The sequence below is a fragment of the Danio aesculapii genome, chromosome 14 (genome assembly GCF_903798145.1).
Source record: "Danio aesculapii chromosome 14, fDanAes4.1, whole genome shotgun sequence".
NCBI lineage: Eukaryota > Metazoa > Chordata > Actinopteri > Cypriniformes > Danionidae > Danio > Danio aesculapii.
In genome coordinates, this window is record NC_079448.1 from 7,857,553 (window position 1) to 7,877,949 (window position 20,397).

Genomic DNA, 20,397 nt, shown 5'->3' on the forward strand with positions numbered 1-20,397 from the left:
GTTAATCGACATAATCATTATTTTCCCCTTTTCTTTTCCTTAACGCTTCTCTCTCCAACCCAGTAGGTGGAAGAAATGCCCAAACGCTTATGCTTTTCCATCCGCCATTAATCTGAAAACAGAAGAAGACGACGTGTGTTGTTCCTGACGTGTTGTGTGTCTTCAGCTTTCTGTGCTCTGCAATATTAGCATCTTTCAACCATGTCTATTGAAATAGAGTCAGCAGAGTAAGTAATATACATTATTTGTTTTTGCTTTTAACATAACGTCAATGCAAAATGTGTAATTTCAGCGAGCACGTCTATTTTGCAGGACGGGTTTAGTAATGCTAACAGTGTTAGCATCGTGAGAACATTCTGCGGTGCAAACAAAGTTTTTAATTTATCTGTTTGTACATGAAATATTGTACCGCTTGGTTAGTTATACTATCAAAAGCAGTTCTAGATGTTCCAATTTTTAAGATATTCGAGCATAAACAAAGGTTCATAAATTATACAGAAATGATTTGGTGCTGTATTGCGAATGTCATAATTGTGTTTGTTTCTTAACAATAGTTTATTATGAAGTGCTGTTTTTTTCAGTCATTGCTGTTTTATATGTTTTGTTTTTTGGTTAACTTTCCCTTCACAATTAAGTCGGTAAGCATTAATCTATATATTGAGGTAAAGTTATTTTTTATTTACACATTTGACTCGATGTTTATTAGGTAACTCTCTACACTTTAAATATACCCTCTTTAAAAGTACTAATGTCTCATTTCAAATATTTCTCCAGCGTGATTCGTCTGATCATGCAGTACCTGAAGGAAAACAGCTTGCATCGGACTTTAGCAATGCTCCAGGAGGAGACGACGGTGTCCCTCAACACCGTGGACAGTATTGAGAGTTTTGTGGCTGACATCAACAGCGGTCACTGGGACACCGTCCTGCAGGCTATACAGTCCCTCAAACTCCCTGACAAGACCCTTATTGACCTTTACGAACAGGTGAGGTGGTTGTTTACCATGCTACTTTCAATATTTGGTCTGAAATCGCATGTTAATATTTCAAAACAACATTAGCACTATTTAATTGACTGTGAACACTGTTGTGTTTTGATAGTCAATGGCTGCTAATAATGGTTTGACTATTTAGAACTTGCATACAATACTTTTGTATTATATTATTAAGGAGAAATAAAAAACCAACCTTACCTCAATTAAACTTTGATAGTATGGCTCCTTTTGAACTTTGAATCTTAAACATTTTTGAACATGATAAATTGAGTTATGTGTTGTCTTTTTCTTTCCTAAATTTGTTTGCAGGTTGTTCTTGAGCTGATTGAACTCCGAGAGTTGGGCGCTGCAAGGTCTTTGTTAAGGCAGACAGATCCCATGATAATGCTCAAACAGACTCAACCTGAACGGTACATCCATCTGGAGAATCTTCTGGCACGCTCTTACTTTGATCCACGAGAGGTGAGGGATCTAAGAGAATGCATGCCACAAAAAAGCCTAAGAGGTCAACTTTAGCCTCCTATTGTATATTAAATAGAAAATTAAAGATGGATTTATCTAAAAGTTTAATTGTTTTTGTGAGTTTGTAGAGGTTTCTAGAGGGGTTCAGAAGCCTCCTGCTCCATTACAAGCATTTAATTGAATTTTAATATTGAATAAACATTGAAGATTAAATGTGCGACAATCTGACTTTGCCATAATTGATTCACCCTTGCTTAATGCTACGTGTAATGCTTAATTAAGCCTTTTGGAACTTAATAAAGTTTAAATGAAGTTTTACAAACTCATTTCCAGAGGAGCACGTAATGCAGCTGGTCTCTCATCTGCAATCTTCAATAAACCAATCAGATTAATCTAAACTACAATAAATAGCCCATTTTACCTTACTTTCCTAGGTTTGGCTATACATTGTTATTCTTGGTATATATATATTATATATATCATAGTAATTTGTGACATTATTATGTGTATATATAAGTCAACGTTTGAAGTGGATCAAAACCTTTCATCAAAGTTGTCCTAAACTATCCCATACACACATTCTTGTCTTTATCAAAAAATTAAATTTTTTTGATCACCTTCAGATGTCGACTACTGTATAAAAACAACTACTGGCTGTCTCTGAAACTAATATTTGCCAGTTGCTCTCTTAGAATGTTTTTCATTAAAAATATTAAATTAAATTTATAATGATTGTTTTCTGCAAAACTTTATTTTGCTAAAATTATTTTGTTTTGTCAAGTATTAAATTAATTCAGTCAGAGAAAAATATTTTTATATAACTTGTTGACGCCACTAGGTGAAATAATTAACTGCCATATGTAAGATCTGTTTATTTTAATCCAATGAACTAATTTAACTATCAATATTGGTAGCCTATATCACTTCTCTTGTTTTAACACTAATTGTTATTAGTATAATCATCCCCAAAAGAGCAATACATTACTGCTGTAATAAAATAAATTCATTCATTCATTTTATTTTCGGCTTAGTCCCTTTATTCTTTACCCTTCCAGCTGCAACCCATCACTGGGAAACATCCATACACACTCATTCACACACATACACTACGGACAATTTAGCTTACCCTATTCACCTGTTCCGCATGTCTTTGGACTTGTGGGGGAAACCGGAGCACCCGGAGGAAACCCACGCCAACACGGGGAGAACATGCAAACTCCACACAGAAATGCCAACTGACCCAGCTGAGGCTCGAACCAGCGACCTTCGTGCTGTGAGGCGAATGTGCTACCCACTGTGCCATCGTGCAGCTCTATAACAACAAATTATTTATTTTAATTGTTTTCCTTACAAATGCTTTACATATTGTGAAATACTGTAATAATTTGTCAATGGAAATGTTGGAAATTATGCAAATCTGAAAACGAACTACCTAACTAATTTACATTGTGTATAAGCACAATAAGCCATATCATAATTGCAGTTTGTTTGAACGATGCTTTGCTTAAGCAATGAGCAAAGAAAAAGGTCTGTTGAAAAAAATGGTAAATTTAAAAAGAAATGTTGTTGGATTTTGTTGAAAATGGATTTCATAATGTTAAAGTTCTCAGCATAAGTAAGTTTTAAAAGAAATTAATATTTTCATGAATTTCTCAGTGATTGTAGCCAATAACATTTGGTGCGTTTAAACAAATTAGTTTTAATAATCAGTTATATCCATTAAAATAAAAGTGTGCTCAATAAAATAAGAGTGAGCTCCAAGAGAGAGCTGTATTCCATCTTTAGGATTAGAAAAATAAAACATTTAAAATCCATTGTGTTGTTACAAATAAATAGACAAATTACAAAAATTCTGTTTATTCTGTAAATAATGTTAATTAATTTCATTTGATATTTTTCCTTAATATGTTAATTTGGGTGTACTAATTTTTTGCTATATATATATATATATATATATATATATATATATATATATATATATATATATATATATATATATATATATATATATATATATATATATATATATATTTATTTATATATATATTTATATATATATATATAATTTCTGTTTAACAGAGAGATTTTTTTCAACACATTTCTAAACATAATAGTTTTAATAACTGATTTATTTTATCTTTGCCATGATGACAGTAAAAAATATTTGACTAGACATTTTTCAAGACACTTGATGCTAAAGGCTTAATTAAGCCTACACTTATGGCTTAATTAGGTTAACTAGGCAGGTTAGAGTAATTAGGCTAGTCATTGTATAACGATGGTTTGTTTTGTAGACTATTGAAAATATAATTGGCTTAAAGGGGCTAATAATTTTTACCTTAATTTTTTTTTTTATTATTTAAAAACTGCTTTTATTCTAGCAGAAATAAAACAAATAAGACTTTCTTCAGAAGAAAAAATATTATCAGACATACTGTGAAAATTTCCTTGCTCTGTTAAACATCAACATCATTATTTATAAAAGAAAAAAAAAATTCAAGGGGGGGGGCTAATATTTCTGACTTCAACTGTGTATATATATATATATATATATATATATATATATATATATATATATATATATATATATATATATATATATATATATATATATATATATATATAAGCATCTAATAGAAAATATTAATTGAAAAAAGATCTGTGAGGGGTGAACTAATTTATTATGAGCACTGTTGTATTTATATAAACAAGCAGTTTCTAGGATTCTGTGCTGACTACCATAACTTTCACCTCCATTCTGGGTGATTTCTAACCTGATGTATGGATTTTTTTAGGCCTATCCTGATGGAAGCAGTAAAGAAAAACGGAGAGCAGCTATAGCTCAGGCTCTTGCTGGTGAAGTCAGTGTGGTGCCACCCTCACGTCTCATGGCTCTGCTTGGACAGGTGAGCAATGATCATTGTACACGTCTTAGAAATAATAGCTCAGTTTACTAAATTCAATGCTAATTTCCTCTGTCTGTCTTCAAAGTCTCTGAAGTGGCAGCAGCATCAGGGTCTTCTTCCCCCCGGCATGACCATTGATTTGTTCAGGGGTAAAGCTGCGGTGAAGGATGTAGAAGAGGAACGATTCCCAACACAGCTGGCCAGACACATCAAGGTACACAATCTTACATCAGCCTTATAGTCAGTGCGTTTACATGGATGACAATATTAAGACAATACTTTGAATAAGAGTCTACCATGTAAACAGAAATGTAATTCTTTTAATTCAGCTGATAAAAAAAAACACAAACTAAATTAAGACCCATAGATGGGTATATATTACAATAAAATCTGTGCTGAAAGCAGGGAATTCTGTATGTGCTTGGCTGAAAACAAATTATCCTTTGTAATAATAAATTTTTATTTTGTCAAGTAATATAAAGTAAATTAAGATTTAGTTTTCTTTTAACTAACGTAAGTAACATAAAATTATTCTGATATTAAAAAAGGCAAGCTAATGAAACTACCACAGTTTATTGAAAAGAAAATGTAAATTTGACAGGCATCATTTTACCAGCATTGCCATGACAGCAGAGTAGCACCATTGCAAGCAGCAAAAACAAGCATGCTACAAAGAAATCTCCCGTAGGGCCGTTGTTTGATTGGACTTTTTCTAGTGAGCATGTATACATCTATGCATGGGCCGCATGTGTACATAAATATAATATCCACAGAGCAGAATTTTTAGCTATTTTAAACTTTGACTGCACTGTCTGCTGCTCTTACACTTGGGTCAGTGTGTCACCGAACCACACTTTTATGGCACAAGCCATTGAAATAAGTGGGATTCATAGCGTAGCGCTTTCCACATCCGGTGTGAAAGCCACTTTACATGTACACACCTTAATCACACTAATACTGTCGTGTATCACATTTTACAATACGACACGTAAACATAGTGGTGGTCAGCAGTTTGATTGCAAACGAAACAACCTTATGAATGTTAGCAATTTATATTTGTCGTCATTTGTTTGAATTAATAGCATGAAAACGGTTTAACAGCACTTTATGAAAACTGAGAGATTAGATGTTTAAAATTTAAATCTAACACTATTGATATTCTTAAACTTTTTAAGTGCCTTTAAGAATATTCAGATTGTTGTATTAACAGTGCTTGTTCACCATAGCAGCTGGAAATAGGTAAAATAGATGAAAATAAGGCTTAATACTATAGGCGATGAAAGGTTCTTTCACATCTCTAGATCGATTTGTTCTGAATCAAGGATTAAAATTGTTACAACGTTGCATTTTGTTCTTGGTGCGGTTTGCTTTCATATGGCAAAGTTTCTAAATGGAACAAAAATAGCTGAAACAAGTCACATGCGAGTAAACTCTCCTCACATTGGTCAGAGTTTGGTTTATTTTCCAGGATTCAGCTCTCACGTCGTTATTTTAAATTATGAAGATCAGATCAGCGCTTTCATTTTAAATGTGACACCCACAGACATAGGCCCAATCCCAATTCTATTTTTGTACCCCTACCCCTTCCCCTTGGCCCTTACAACCGAGGGTTAAGGGGAAGGGCTTAAAAATTTACCCCTAATAATTGGGACAGCACTACAGCACCTCAACTTGTCATCATATGTCATCGCGATCTCATGCTTTATGTGAGATCAGACGATCACGACTGCTGTAGTTATTCCAGTAGTGCTTTTTTTTTGGTATTTATCTTCAGGAAATCACTGAAGGCATATATTATGTTGTCATAACGATCTAATGTGGCAATAAGATTGTAACTGTACTGTGCATTTAACACAGTGGCCAGATTCATATATGTAAACACACTAAAAACAACATTAACATTATAGCACACACTGTAAAAAGCTCATTCCCAGTCACTAGACTTTTCTGACAGGGTATTCGAGAGTCATCGAGTAACAAAATGTTGTGGGACTGCTATGCAGAAGTTATTAATAACGATTATAGATAGTGAAATTTAGCAGATTTTTTTTAAAGCATGAAAGTAAAACATGAACGCGGTTATGAATATATTAAAACATATGTTTTTTTGTTGTAAAAATTCATAATAATAAAATTCGTAATAAAAAAATATGACTAATTTGTGGATCTCCTTACTTCCGGGTTCAGCAATACTGCCGTTGTGGCAGGTATATTTTGGGATATTTTCTTACCCCTTGGTTTTAAGTGTGGTCCTGAAAAATCTTCATTCAAAGGGCTATTTACCCTTTCCTCTTAACCCTACGCCTTCAAGCTAAAGAGAATTGGGACACCCCTACCCCTTGGCGTGCACTCGCAAAACGAGGGGTAGGAGTAAGGGGAAGCGCTAAGGGATAGAATTGGGATTGGGTCATAGTCGCCACCAAATATTAATCAGAGGTAGGAATTTCTCATACATAGTCTTATTTCAATTGTCAGAGGTTGTAAAATAATATATTGATTCTATATCAGAGGTCGAGTTAACCCAAAAGTTAATGATTTTATATATTAATATATTTTATAGTTCCATTAGACAGCTTACTTTCACTTTCATTTTCAACATAAAATGCACTTTTTTGCCTGTTTTGTTAGATCGTATTGCTTTCTCAATACAGTCTAACCACTATAGAGTTTGTTTAAACCGAGCCGAGACCCCTTCATTCAGGCAGTCTCCGACCTATTGTTTTGATGTGGATCAGAACGCGATTGTGGTGTTCACATAAGCCCAAATGAACCGAGCTAAGGGGGCAAACGTGCCAGGTTCTGGAACAAACAAGGGGTTTCACATATGCCCAAATGAACCAAGCTAAAGGCTGATTTATACTCCTGCATCCAGTGATTGGCATGACCCACGGCGCCTGCCTTGCGCGTAGCCTTGCATTTATACTTCTGCGTGCTGTTTGTGTTGCTCTGCAATAACATTTCCGAAACACTAGCTGGCAGTAGGCTTTCATGTTGCTCTGTGGCATGTTTCTTTGCGGGTGTTTTGTTTTTTCTGAATGCTAGTTTAATGTACAAGAAGTTAAAACTCTTTAAAACAACTTTAATCGTACGGTAAACACAAAACGTTTCCATCAGGAGCTCCTTCACTGGAATCTTTTCGGGTCAAACTGTCAAGATGAAGAATCTTGAAGTACAGTAACCACACTCCGGTACTGTGATTGAGTTTTCTTACTCTTCTGTGTGTGTTTTTCACTGTAGTTTGGTCAGAAGTCTCACGTGGAGTGTGCGCGCTTCTCTCCTGATGGCCAGTATCTGGTCACTGGATCTGTGGATGGATTTATTGAAGTGTGGAACTTCACTACTGGTAAAATCAGAAAGGTATTGAAACTTTTAGATATTAGACTGGTTATTGTTGAGTGTTTCTTCATGGATCATGTGTTTTTTTTTTTTTACAGGATCTGAAGTATCAGGCTCAGGATAACTTCATGATGATGGATGATGCGGTGCTGTGCATGTCTTTTAGTCGGGACACTGAAATGCTGGCCACAGGAGCCCAGGATGGCAAGATTAAGGTGGCATACACACTTCAGTTTGTCAAACCGATGACTTTTGAATTGAAGGCATTCATTAATCAAATGTTTTGCCATGATTTATGATGCTAGAAATTATTTATATTCATTTGCTACAATTATACAGTACACATTTGATTTTTTAAAAATCCATTGAAAACACAAGACAGAGACATGGAAAATGGCAGGTTAAACTCAAATTGAGTTGAACTTAATAAAAAAATACAGAAAGTTGTAGAGATACTTTCATTTATGCACAACTTTCATTGGCTGAAAGATGTTAGTTTCTTTTTTTAACATTCACAGTTAATGAAGATCTATAGGTGTTACACATTTAGGAACTAGAACTGAATACATTATTGCTGAGAAACATTTAGGAATATACTATTATAAAAAATTTTTATATTATTAAATATCAGGAATATTCCCATTATATATTATCATCTATATGGAATATATAAAATATGTTTTAAGATAATTTTGTGCAGTATTTTCTGTTATTTTATGCTTTTTTCCCAAAGATATTTAATATTTAATATTAGATATAATATTATTTATGTGATTTGAACTACATCACGTTAATAATGAATGTTGAGGAGTTATTAAATGTAAAAAGATGAAATAATAAAATAGTGATTAATGTTAAATCATATTATATTATATTAAATAGTAATTATTAATATATGTATAAATAAATGGTTGTAGAGTATGTTGGACTTTTCCCTAGTCCCCAAAGATTCAAAGATCGGTCAGAGGCTTCAAATAAGTTCAAATCAATTTAATGAATCAAATGGATAAAGCATACAGGGTCCTGAGTGGCAGAGAACAGCAGCACAGGTGGTCTGTGTCAGCTGCGCGCACACATTCCCCTTCCCCTCCAACCCCAACACACAAACATAACCGAACACACAAGAGAGTGAGCCTGCACCCTCCCATCCATGCTAGATGAAGAAAGCAGCGCAGGCTAAAAGAAAGAGTTGTAACATTTTGCTGATAACAAGTTCTCGGAATTTAACTTCTCGGTTATCACTTGCACGAAGCCACAGCTGTTAGAGCAAGGTTATATGAGGTTAAGCACACAAACATAAGTTCATATATTTGATTAAAACAGGATTGAATTATTAATGCATAAAACAAAGTTAGAAAGCATCATAATTCCTTCAAGTGTCAGTTTGAATTTGTCAAATGTCCAGGAAACCAAAAAGTAAATAAGATAATTATTTTTGGCCATATTACCTAGCGTTAGCTTCAGAAATTGCTGGCTTGTTGTTCGTTTAAGCAAGCCAGTTACAGTATATTTTTGTTAAATGTTTTTGGATTTTTAATGCATCTAATTGTTTCAAATATTGTTTAAAATTGTTATTATAAAATGTAATTATTGTTTTTTAATTTCGGTTTAAAAATGAAACTGGCATTTAACAACTCTAAACATGACATGTATATTAAAAAACATTCTCTTATTTATATAACATTCTGCTTGACTACCATTTGTCAGGATTACCTGACATGCTGTCCACTGATTGAGCTTGAAGGGTTGTGTTGTGTGTCCAGGTGTGGAAGATTCAGAGCGGTCAGTGTCTCCGGCGGTACGAGCGCGCTCACAGTAAAGGCGTCACCTGTCTCAGCTTCAGTAAAGACAGCACTCAGATTCTCTCTGCGTCCTTTGACCAGACTATTAGGTGAGCGTCTGCTGCCGCTGACAAAAATGCATCAAAATGACAGCAAAAGCTCATTTCTAAATGTGTTTCTTTGCAGGATTCATGGGTTAAAATCAGGCAAGTGTTTGAAGGAGTTTCGAGGTCATTCTTCATTTGTGAATGAAGCCACGCTCACTCCTGACGGTCATCACGCCATCAGTGCTTCCTCTGATGGAACTGTGAAGGTACAGATGTTCGTGTACAGTCACTAGGGGTGTATCAGACCACGGTTGATCGGTGATTCGTATGGATCATAACCCACGGTTTGGAACACGCATGACCTGCAGATTAGGCTAATGCTTTTTTTTTTACTTGTAGATTAATCCTAAATTTGTAACGATTGCAGAGAGATCGCCTCTCACGTCATTTGAATCACATGTAGACTTTCCTGTAAAATATAATGTTGATGGAAGAAGTCATGGCAGGTTATTCTGGATTTGGTGGGTTTCTTAGGTTATTAAAAATGTTCTGTCACTTGTTTAACCTGTATAATGCATTCAGTGTAAGCTGCACAATTAATTATTAAAAGATAACCTAACCCAAGTAGCGCTAATTATGAGACCAGCAGGGGGCGCTCAACCTACGGTCTGTGTGGGTCCTAATGCCTCAGTATATTGATGGGGACTCTATATATGACTTTCATATGAGACATTAAACCAAGATCCTGACTCTCTGTGGTCATTAAAAATACCAGGATGTTGGGATTACATTTGTCTCCTCCCCTTTTTGGCTGATCTGAAACATGGCCCGTTTTGTGACTGAAAAACCATAATATGATCTGAATCGTGAGATTTGTGATCCGTTACACCTCTAGTGCTAAGCAATGTATATCGCAAACCCCTAATAGGCCTCATAAAATATCACCTTGACACTTTTTTTTGGTTGTGTTTTGTCTCAGATCTGGAATATGAAGACCACAGAATGCACCAGCACATTTAAGTCTCTGGGCACCTCTGCAGGAACTGACATTACCGTTAACAACGTTATTCTGCTCCCCAAAAACCCGGAGCATTTCGTAGTGTGTAACCGATCCAACACCGTCGTCATCATGAACATGCAGGGCCAGGTAAGAATGTCAAGAATCATACCAAAAACAAAGTAGTTTTTTTTTTCCTGCAATTTCAGCCTTTGTGTGTTTGTTTCCTGTTGCAGATTGTTAGGAGTTTCAGCTCCGGTAAAAGAGAAGGTGGTGATTTTGTGTGCTGTACTCTGTCTCCGCGTGGCGAGTGGATCTACTGTGTGGGAGAGGACTTTGTGCTTTACTGTTTCAGCACAGTCACAGGCAAACTGGAGAGAACGCTGACTGTAAGCTCCACCACTCTCGCTCTAGATACCTTTTATCCAATCCGCATAGTTTTCAACTGCAGTATCTTTTTACAGTTATTATTCATCTGTTTTGGCTTCGCGATTTATCGTTAAAAGCTCAAATCAAACTGCTATGTGATCAAATGAGGTGCACCAGACATGGCTTGCGCGAATAGATCACGCTGAACATTTTGAGTTAATTTGCTTTACAATAGATGTGGATTCACGTCATGGGGGGCGTCTGTCTTACTGGTGACTCAAGTTTCGTTGCTAAATAAAAGATGTGGATTTTATTGAGAGAGTAGCTGCGCTTTCTGTGCTTTAGGAATTCTGAAAAACTTCATATATTCGTTTGGCGCTGTGTCTGAGTCCTAGTTTGATGACCTGTTGTCCCGTGTCGGCAAGAGGATTTCCCCTCAAGACACCAACTATAGGCGCTACGTCATAACGCCACTACTAGAGCAAGCTACTGATTGTTTGTTGCTGCACGAATGTTCGACAAAGTAAAAATTTTGGTCTCAACTTTTGCGCGAATCATGCGTTAAGCGAAGCGAACAAAACGCTCAATTCGTGTTGTGTCATTGTCGTGACCTCATTCACGCGAATAGCGCCACCAGATGTCACTCGGGCTTGACATAGGGCTGAGGTGATAAACAATATTATATCGAATCGCAATAAAGTTTATGTCGATAATGATAAGCGCTGGACTTTTTTACTCTATATTAATCTAAGAGCCAATCACACAGCAGAAATGTGCAACAATGGGAGTCGAGAAGTGTGTTGATATTAGAGATGTACCGAAGTTTTGGCTACAGAAAATTAATTAGCTAAAAAATATGTTATGTCTTTAATGGACCCTTTAATTTTTTTGTGGCTTCAGTCATTGTGGTACTCTTTTAAATCTGGAAGCATTAACAGCTTGCATCGAAATATATATATGGTTATATTTTAATATGGAAAATAATTATTGAGATTGCATATTTGCCGTATCGCCCAGCCCTAGCTTGACGCTTCATCTGCGTCTGGTGTAAATGTACCATAAACGTTTTGATTTAAAAAAAATAAACAAATAAAAATGACCTTTTAAAAATAAAAGTAATGCTTCAAATAGAGCGTATATACATTACCAAAACACGCCTGTAGGTGGCAACAAGTAACCTTTAAAAATCTATGCACTGTGGTTTAAGTACGGCAAGTGTTTTTCAGCCACCGATAAACAGTTAATGTGACTATTTTGGATTTTATAAGGTTTCTTTTACTGAATCGATAATGAAATTTAATTAAACTATAATCAGTTAGACTTCAGCATTAGTTAAAGCGTAAAAGGAGAAGTAAAAAGCCATTTAAATACAAGTGCTCCATTGAAAATACTGTATTAAATATCCGTATTTTAAAGATATGGAGCGGAACAATGTCATTTAATGCAGTGCGTCTTGTCTGGTGTGAAATCCTCTTTATATTGTATCTCAATCACTTCAGTGAAGATCATTGATTTTAAAGAAACCAGATCTTAAATGTGGTGAGTTTATATTGATTAAAACTGATTATAATTATGAAAAGTCTCTGTGTACAGTCCAATTGATTCCTTCATAAATACTGATGCATCCAATAATGAAACCAGAGTCCTCTTTTTTTTATTCATACTAATAAAATGATGTCAATTTTTATTCACAATCATCCAATCTCTTGTTATCGATCTAAAAAAAAGGAATGTAAATAATTTAATCAGTAAAGATTGTTTTATTATTATTAATTTGTAAAATTAAAGTCTTCATTTGTCTTCCCAGGTTCATGAGAAGGACGTGATCGGTATCGCCCACCATCCGCATCAGAATTTAATCGGCACGTACAGTGAGGATGGACTGCTCAAACTCTGGAAGCCGTAACATTGAGATGGAGACAAGTACAACATGTTGGCTATTTTTTACTATCCTTTTTTTGTATATACACATTTTTTTAAGTGTAGTAGATAACATTTTATTTCTACAGTGTGTTATTTGGCTAGTCTGAACTATTCATGAAGTTTTTGTAATTTAAAAAGGGGGCAGGGGGGGGGGGGGGTACTTTTGATCCAACATTGTGTTGTTTTTTTTTCCTTCGTCATTTTCTTTTGTCTCAATTAAAGCATTGGCTGTTAAACTGAGAACCCCTTACTAATTTCTGTAACCATTGCGTTGTAACCATAAAAATATTGGAGATTTGATAAAAATGTACTTATTTAACGAATCCAAAACAGTACAATTTACATTTTGGTTCAATTGCTTAGATTTGTAAATGAGCCTCTAAAACAAAGACCAAATATTAATTATATCAAATAAAGCTGATAAGAAGTATTTTATAATCTTTAATTCAACAAAACTGCGCTCATATTCAAATTAAATACAATAGAAAAGCAGTGACATGCACACTACTTGAGAATGTTGAGTTTCCACTTGACAGAGTTCCTCATCTTTGGAGGCGTCAGCGCTTCTGTATCTGAGGAATCAACAGGACAATAGAGATTTACCGTGAAGTAAAATAATTCAGTCAAACATTCCAGTCAGAGAGTCGCTCACCTTGAGGCACAGCCGGTTTCTGCTGCTGAAATGATGCTACGATACTGTTCACTGTGGAGTTTGGACCTGTGAGCTGGAGAAATGAGAAACAATCACTTTAAATGGACGAACGTGATCATTATGCTCTGTTGAAGAGGTGTTAAAGGGACAGCTAACTTGACTTTTAAACCTTCATGAATATCCTTTTCTGTTGAACACAAAAGAAGATATTTAGAAGAATGTTAGAAACCTGTAACCATTGACTTCCATATTAGGAAAAACAAATAGTATGGAAGTCAATAGTTACCGGTTTCCAACAGTATTCAAAAAACTTCTGTTTAGTGTTCAGCAGAAAAAAGAAACTCAGGTTTGGAACAAGTGAAGCGTGAGTAAATGACAAAACTTTCACTTTTGGTTGAACTATCCCTTTAAATGTCTTTATTTTAGGTCTTAATTATTTTGTAAACGGTGCACGGTCACTTACAATTAGCATCTCCACCTATAATTTACAACTATGTACATACTGTGTCCAGGACCACAGTGAATTACCACAAAAATTCTGATACGCGTCATTTGGTCAATATATTGATGTATTGTTACGCTGCTACCCCCACCCCCACCACACAAACATCACTTAAAGGGATAGTTCACCCAAAAATGTCCTCAGGTATTCACACTCAAGTGTTTCTAAACTTTTGAGTTTCTTCTGTTCAACACAAAAGAAGATATTGTGAAGAATGTTTGGGGTCGGAATGCAGCCACTAACATCCAGAGTACGAACAAAAAAAAAATACTATGGTATTTTAGTTTTTTGGGTGAACTATCTATTTAGATATTAATTGATTTTCGGCTTAAAATAAATTTCAGTAATTGTAACTTGTATGTAGGGATGGCTGACATTTCAGCATGGTGTCGAGATCCCGATCCGCAGATGTATCAAAACAAACAAGCGATTCAAAGGATCAGTAACTACACAAGCATTCTAAGAGCTGGCGAATCTGCATTTGATTGACAGGGTCGAAGGCAAAGCCACAATATCCTGTAGTCGAGTGGACCGTGCGCACTGCAACTGTGCTGTGTAACCAGAGTTGGATTGTTGGCTTGTACACGCCTTCAGAAATTGTGACCAAAACACACAAGAACGCAGCAATAAAATAACAAATTTAAAAGGACTATAATTGCTTCATCCAGGATTTGATGCCAATCAAGAACACTAACCACGCTGTTTCGTCAAAACAACGTGGGGTATTCCTCAATTCCTCCCCAAATTCTTCAATTAGCATAACTGCCTCTTTGTTGAAGTTGTTTAAAGAGTCACGAAACACATTTTTTGAGATGTTGACAGGCATACATGTGTCCCATGGTGCTAAAAACACATATTTTTACATATTTTTCACAAAAAAGTGAAAATTTGTTTTTGCGTTACTTCTAGCAAATTCGTTCCTCTGGTTTGAAACAAATTTTTATAAATGTGCTGCAACGAAGGTTTTGTTTTCAATTCCCCGCTATGAGAGCGCAGCTGGACTCATGTGTGGATTACAGTGCACGTGACAGAAATACGTTTGTAAGGAATATTTTATACCTGAGAGCGTTTCGCATCTGGAAATGGTTAAATCCGGATTTGCCGCTCGTCTCCTTTTAAAAAAGACGCGGTTCCAGTTGGTGTTGATTGTCCTGTCTCTACAGATTTGCTAAGTGAGTGATCAGTGGTCTTTGTTTATTCAGGTGGCAAAGTCAGCAGTTCTCTTTCAGTTTTAAAGACATACTTCAGTCAAAATTATTTAGTTACTCAGTTTACAGTATGTTAAAATCACTACAATATTATGGACTGAAAGATCCGCTGTAAATGCTGCTCTCCGAATGTAAACACGTAAATCAAACTGTTATCGTCGTGTAAGATTTTCGCCGAATTTTGTGACAGGATAGTCTTATACGCACACGGCTTTCTGATGCTACCAACTGAGTGCATCTAAGTTACCGGAAAAATTCGGAGGTTTTTTTTTCTCATTCGACATGCGGTATCAAACATTCCATTAAGACTACACACTTCCAGCAGTTCCTCGCATCCAATATCTTGACCAGTTAATAATTTGGCAAATAATTTGATAACTGATGTCCATGTAAACACAGTCACTGTCTTTCTCTTCTGCGTCTGTGTGTTGTTTTGCCTCTGTGAAAATCAGTGCGTCCTTGAACTGAAACTCCCATTCTTTCTGCAAATAGCTTTTTAAGAGCAATACTTTTTAAAAACATTACCACTGGGTGTCACTGTAGAGATGAGTTTCGAAACGCTTCATTTGCTTCTCTCTGCCCACCACTACTTACTGTGCATACACACCAAAGGCAGCGAGAGCTTCAAAGTTTGCTCTGGTGACACCGCTGTCCGCCTTCACAGCTCCGCCGGCGAGAGCGTCAAAATTCGCTACATAGATCTCGCATTTAAAGGGGCCGTTGCAGCATATCAGCAAATCCCTTACACATAAAAACATGCTTAGAAAAGCATGCGTGAAAATGTTGCGCGCCTTTTATCAAATTCATTTAACTATGGACGATTAAGTTGTTGCGTGTGCTGTGGGTTTGCTCCACTGGTCCAATATGTCTGAAATATTCTGAACAAGCAATATCATTACTGTTTTGTACTGTCGTTATAGTTAGCAAGAGATTTCCGAAAAACAAAACATAACATTAATGCACATCAGTAACTCGCCAGTAACTTTTTAGTTTTTTATGTCCCTGTAAGAAAACATCGGAAATCATTGGAAATCTGGCAACCCCAATAATCAAACCCTTGGGAACAACTGTGGTCTGAACCAAAGTTCACAGGACTCCTCTCAAGCGGTAGACTTCTACATTCTGATTGCTTGTCGCTGAGCTGTCATAGCTCATTACTATATAGTTGACTTGATTTCAACTATCCTCGCTGCCCACACGCTTATTGCCGCTGGCTCCTATTGAAAATGAATGACTTCAGGCTAATTTGACGCTCTCGCTGCCTTCGCTGTGAACACAGTTATACAGTGTATTTTTAGCTATACCCACAAATATACCCGAAGTAAGGGTTGAAGACATTTGTGACTCACTGTAGTTTGGCCCGGCTGCAGGTTCTCGCTCCAGATGTCAGGAATGGATTTGTCCATGAGCAGAAGCAGATCACTGTAGTATTTCTGCAGAGCGCTGGCCAGACCGTCAAACTGGAAGAGCACCAGAGCCTTCAGCAGACTGTGAACCTCTTCTGCAGGGACAGGAGAAAACAAACAAAAGATTGCTTTACACACACACACACACAGCTCTTCATATTCAAGTAAAATCGGTCAAATGTTAAAGCTACATGCAGATAATTTAGGAGTGAAATGTTATACAAGTTAATTAATTAATGTAAAATTGGTTCGTAATGTAATTACGAATGTAAAAGTAGTTATAATTATTACATCCGATACAAAAGTAATCTACCCAGCACTGTCTTTACTGTAGTTTTAGTGTGTGTGTGTGTTTCTCTCGTGTCCTCAACTCACCCCTCATTTTATCAACGACAGTGATGATTTGAATAAGAGCGTTCAGGAGGGCGATGTCCTCGAATGGGCTTCCCTCCTTCAGACTGTGTTTTTTCCCCTCGGCTTTCCTGCGGTTTTTAGACGAACGCCTGTGTACACATAATTTGAGACGCTGAAACGTTTCGGTAAACCGCAGTGTTCCTGTATTTGTGTTTGCGATGATGTCACTCACGATGAAATGCGAGAGTTGCTTCGGGAGTATTTTGAGCCAAGATGGCTGCCGGTCATGACACTGCTGGCCTCTGAATAGAGTTCAGCATCTGCACAGTCAGGGCCGTCCTCACCTGCAATAGTAATGTTTTTTCCAACAACAAATGTTCATCAGTGAGCCAATTCATAAGATACACACAGTACTACAGGTTTGCAACATTTTTTAAAGTATCTTCTTTGTGTTAAACAGAACAAGAACAACCAAAAAACTCAAAACTGTTTGGAACAAGTCAAGTAAATCAAGTAAATGATTACAATTTTCTTCTTTTTGGAAGAACTATCCCTTTAAGCCACTAGTATTTTCACTAAAAAAAGAAATGGTTTTAAAGGTGCACCAAGCAATATTTCAAAATTTATTTTGCAGCCAGAGTTAGGTGTAATTAAACGGCTAAATAAAGGATTGCTTTTCAGTTTTAGGTATTTTAATTAAGGTTACTTGCTCAAATACTGTACATAAAGTATACACTTTATTAGGTACACCTGTCCAACTGCTCGTTAATGCAAATTTCTAATCAACCAATCACATGGCAGCAACTCAATGCATTTAGGCATGTAGACATGGCCAAGACGATCTGCGGCTGTTCAAACCGAGCATCAGAATGGGGAAGAAAGATGATTTAACTGACTTTGAACATGGCACGGTTGTTGGTGCCAGACGGGCTGGTCTGAGTATTTCAGAAACTGCTGATCTACTGAGATTTTCATGAAAAACCATCTCTAGAATTTACAGAGAATGGTCTAAAAAAGAGAAAATATCCAGTGAGTGGCAGTTATGTGGGCACAAATGCCTTGTTGGTGCCAGAAGTCAGAGGAGAATGGCCAGACTGGTTCCAGCTGATAGAAAGGCAACAGTAACTTAAATAACCACTCGTTACAACCAAGGTATGCAGAAGAGCATCTCTGAGCGCACAACACGTCCAACCTTGAGGCGGATGGGCTACAACAGCAGAAGACCACATAGGGTCCTGTCAGCTAAGAACAGGAAACTGAGGCTACAATTCACACATGCTCACCAAAATAGACAATAGGAGATTGAAAAAATGTTGCCTAGTCTGATGAGTCTCAATTTCTGCTGGAACATTCGAATGGTAGGGTCAGAATTTGGCATCAACAACATGAAAGCATGGATCATCCTGCCTTGTAGGTTCAGGCTGGTGGTGGTGGTGTAATGGTGTGGGGGATATTTTCTTGGCACACTTTGGGCCCATTAGTACCAACTGAGCATCGTGGTTGTAACGTGGCAATTGAGCATCGTGTCAACGCCACAGCCTACCTGAGTATTGTTGCTGACCATGTCCATCCCTTTATGACCACAGTGTACCCATCTTCTGATGGCTACTTCCAGCAGGATAACACGCCATGTCATAGAGCATGAATCATCTCAGACTGGTTTCTTGAACATGACAATGAGTTCACTACTCAAATGGCCTCCACACTCACCAGAACTCAATCTAATAGAGCACCTTTGGGATGTGGTGGAACAGGAGATTCGCATCATGGATGTGCAGCCGACAAATCTGCAGCAACTGTGTGATGCTATCATATCAATATGGACCAAAATCTCTGAGGAATATTTCCAGTACCTTGTTGAATCTATACCACGACGGATTAAGGCAGTTCTGAAGGCAAAAGGGGGTCCAACTCGGTACTTGTAATGCATGCATGTCTAAAAAGGTTTTAAATATTTTATTTTAATATGTATGCCAGTATATGGTATATATGAAATATGGTGTCATTCATTTGAAACATTTTGTGTTTTGGTGCATATTTTGCCTAAAATATTTGTTTAACAAAGTATATAGAAATAACAGATTTTTTTTCTGGAGTTGAAGAAAATACTAGTGGCCTAAGACTAAATACAGATATAAAATGAAACCATTCTGTTTACCAAATAACTCCAGGCTGGCTTTGGCTTTGAGTTCTCGAACCACAGCGAGGCGGTTTTTGTGACGGATGAACAAAGCCTTCTGGGACTCCAGGAAGGACGTCTGATTACTGTGAGCTGATGGAAACAGAATACAGAGAGGATACAGCAGACATATATAATACAAAGCAAACAATTCAATGCTAAGGCATAAAAATGGGGTTTCTTACCTTCTAAAAGAGCCGACTTTAAATCAGTCTCAATGATGTCCTGTCTGTTGTACAAATAAATCTGAAACAAAAGATACGAGAAATTAATTATACTCAAGATAGCATCATTTCTAATCAAGTCTTTCATGTTTGCCAAGGTAGCCTTTATTTGATAAAAAATACTTTAAGATAATTTAAATAAAATACAATTTTATTTTTAAAGATTAAAGGGCACCTCTGATGAAAATCAACTTTAGCAAGCTGCTTGGACAGAACTGTGTGTAGGTATAGTGTGTCCACACTCATATTGGAGTGATAGAAACACAATAAATCTATTTTTTTTAAAATTTCCTGACGTTAATATAGGATCCAAATCCCAGTGATTTTGAGGCTCACTGCGACTTGACGTAGAATAAACTCCACAAATACATCAAATAAGTTTACTTGGTATTTTTTAGTTCATTTTTATTGTTGGCCTTTATTATGTAGATAGGACAGTATTATAGACAGGAAGTGAAGTGGGAGAGAGACAGGGGGTAGGGACGGGAAATGTACTCGAGTTGGGATTCGAACTCGGAAAGCCCTGAAGTGCTACTGCACCATATGTCAGTGCGCTAACTACTAGGCTATTGCGCCGACGCTTACTTGGTATTTCTGACTAACAGTATAGTGAACAGAACACCAATAAGTCCACAAAATGGTGCAAATAGATTTGCTATTTGAACAACGTGGTGGAAGACGAGAAAATCAAGGTTGCGTTGGTCTGAAAATAGAAACACGCCTTGAGCCTTATTGCGCCAGGTGTATGATAGGGCACTAGTTCTTTTAGAATATTTCCCAATTGTTGCTTAAAAGGAGAGAAGATTTGTTTCAACACATTTGTAAACATAGTTTAGTTACCTTTATTTTGTCCTCTCAATGATGACAGTCATAACATTTCTATACTTATTTTGTAAGATACTACAGCGTTTAATGCGAAGGATTATTTCTACTGGCCTGATCGGACCAGTGGTTCAGACTTTTGATTGACCTGCCAACATTTGTACTGGCCCCACCAAAAAGAAAAGAACAGTAAATAGCTATTTCTTAGCCACGTTTTAAATAATTTGTCAAAAGG

General features: G+C 36.5%; 2 protein-coding genes across 2 annotated transcripts in view; one reads left to right on the forward strand and one right to left on the reverse strand.

Moving 5' to 3' along the window:
• The first annotated feature begins 127 nt into the window (after positions 1 to 127).
• On the forward strand, positions 128 to 12,941 carry smu1a (SMU1 DNA replication regulator and spliceosomal factor a). Its single transcript, XM_056471788.1, has 12 exons — positions 128 to 227; positions 775 to 985; positions 1,304 to 1,456; positions 4,252 to 4,362; positions 4,448 to 4,576; positions 7,600 to 7,719; positions 7,797 to 7,913; positions 9,462 to 9,589; positions 9,666 to 9,792; positions 10,506 to 10,673; positions 10,760 to 10,912; positions 12,700 to 12,941. Exons 1-12 carry the CDS (start codon positions 202 to 204, stop codon positions 12,796 to 12,798), a joined length of 1,542 nt encoding a protein of 513 aa, XP_056327763.1. The 5' UTR covers positions 128 to 201; the 3' UTR covers positions 12,799 to 12,941.
• A 295-nt stretch (positions 12,942 to 13,236) lies between these two features.
• elp1 (elongator acetyltransferase complex subunit 1) overlaps positions 13,237 to 20,397 on the reverse strand; it is a 39,669-nt gene continuing 32,508 nt past the window's right edge. Inside the window, exons 31-37 of the mRNA XM_056471787.1 lie at positions 19,302 to 19,362; positions 19,096 to 19,209; positions 17,170 to 17,281; positions 16,959 to 17,086; positions 16,527 to 16,678; positions 13,468 to 13,540; positions 13,237 to 13,387 (exon numbers count right to left, since the gene is read on the reverse strand). Of these exons, the coding sequence (XP_056327762.1) occupies positions 13,320 to 13,387; positions 13,468 to 13,540; positions 16,527 to 16,678; positions 16,959 to 17,086; positions 17,170 to 17,281; positions 19,096 to 19,209; positions 19,302 to 19,362 (708 nt within the window). The 3' untranslated portion in view covers positions 13,237 to 13,319. The remainder of the gene's footprint in view (positions 13,388 to 13,467; positions 13,541 to 16,526; positions 16,679 to 16,958; positions 17,087 to 17,169; positions 17,282 to 19,095; positions 19,210 to 19,301; positions 19,363 to 20,397) is intronic.

Bases quoted from the DNA above. Each gene is read 5' to 3' on its own strand.
- smu1a (XM_056471788.1), top strand. From the start codon at position 202: ATGTCTATTGAAATAGAGTCAGCAGA. The intron at 986-1,303 runs GTGAGGTGGTTG...ATTTGTTTGCAG, and splicing joins TTATTGACCTTTACGAACAG to GTTGTTCTTGAGCTGATTGA. The intron at 4,577-7,599 runs GTACACAATCTT...TTTTCACTGTAG, and splicing joins AGCTGGCCAGACACATCAAG to TTTGGTCAGAAGTCTCACGT.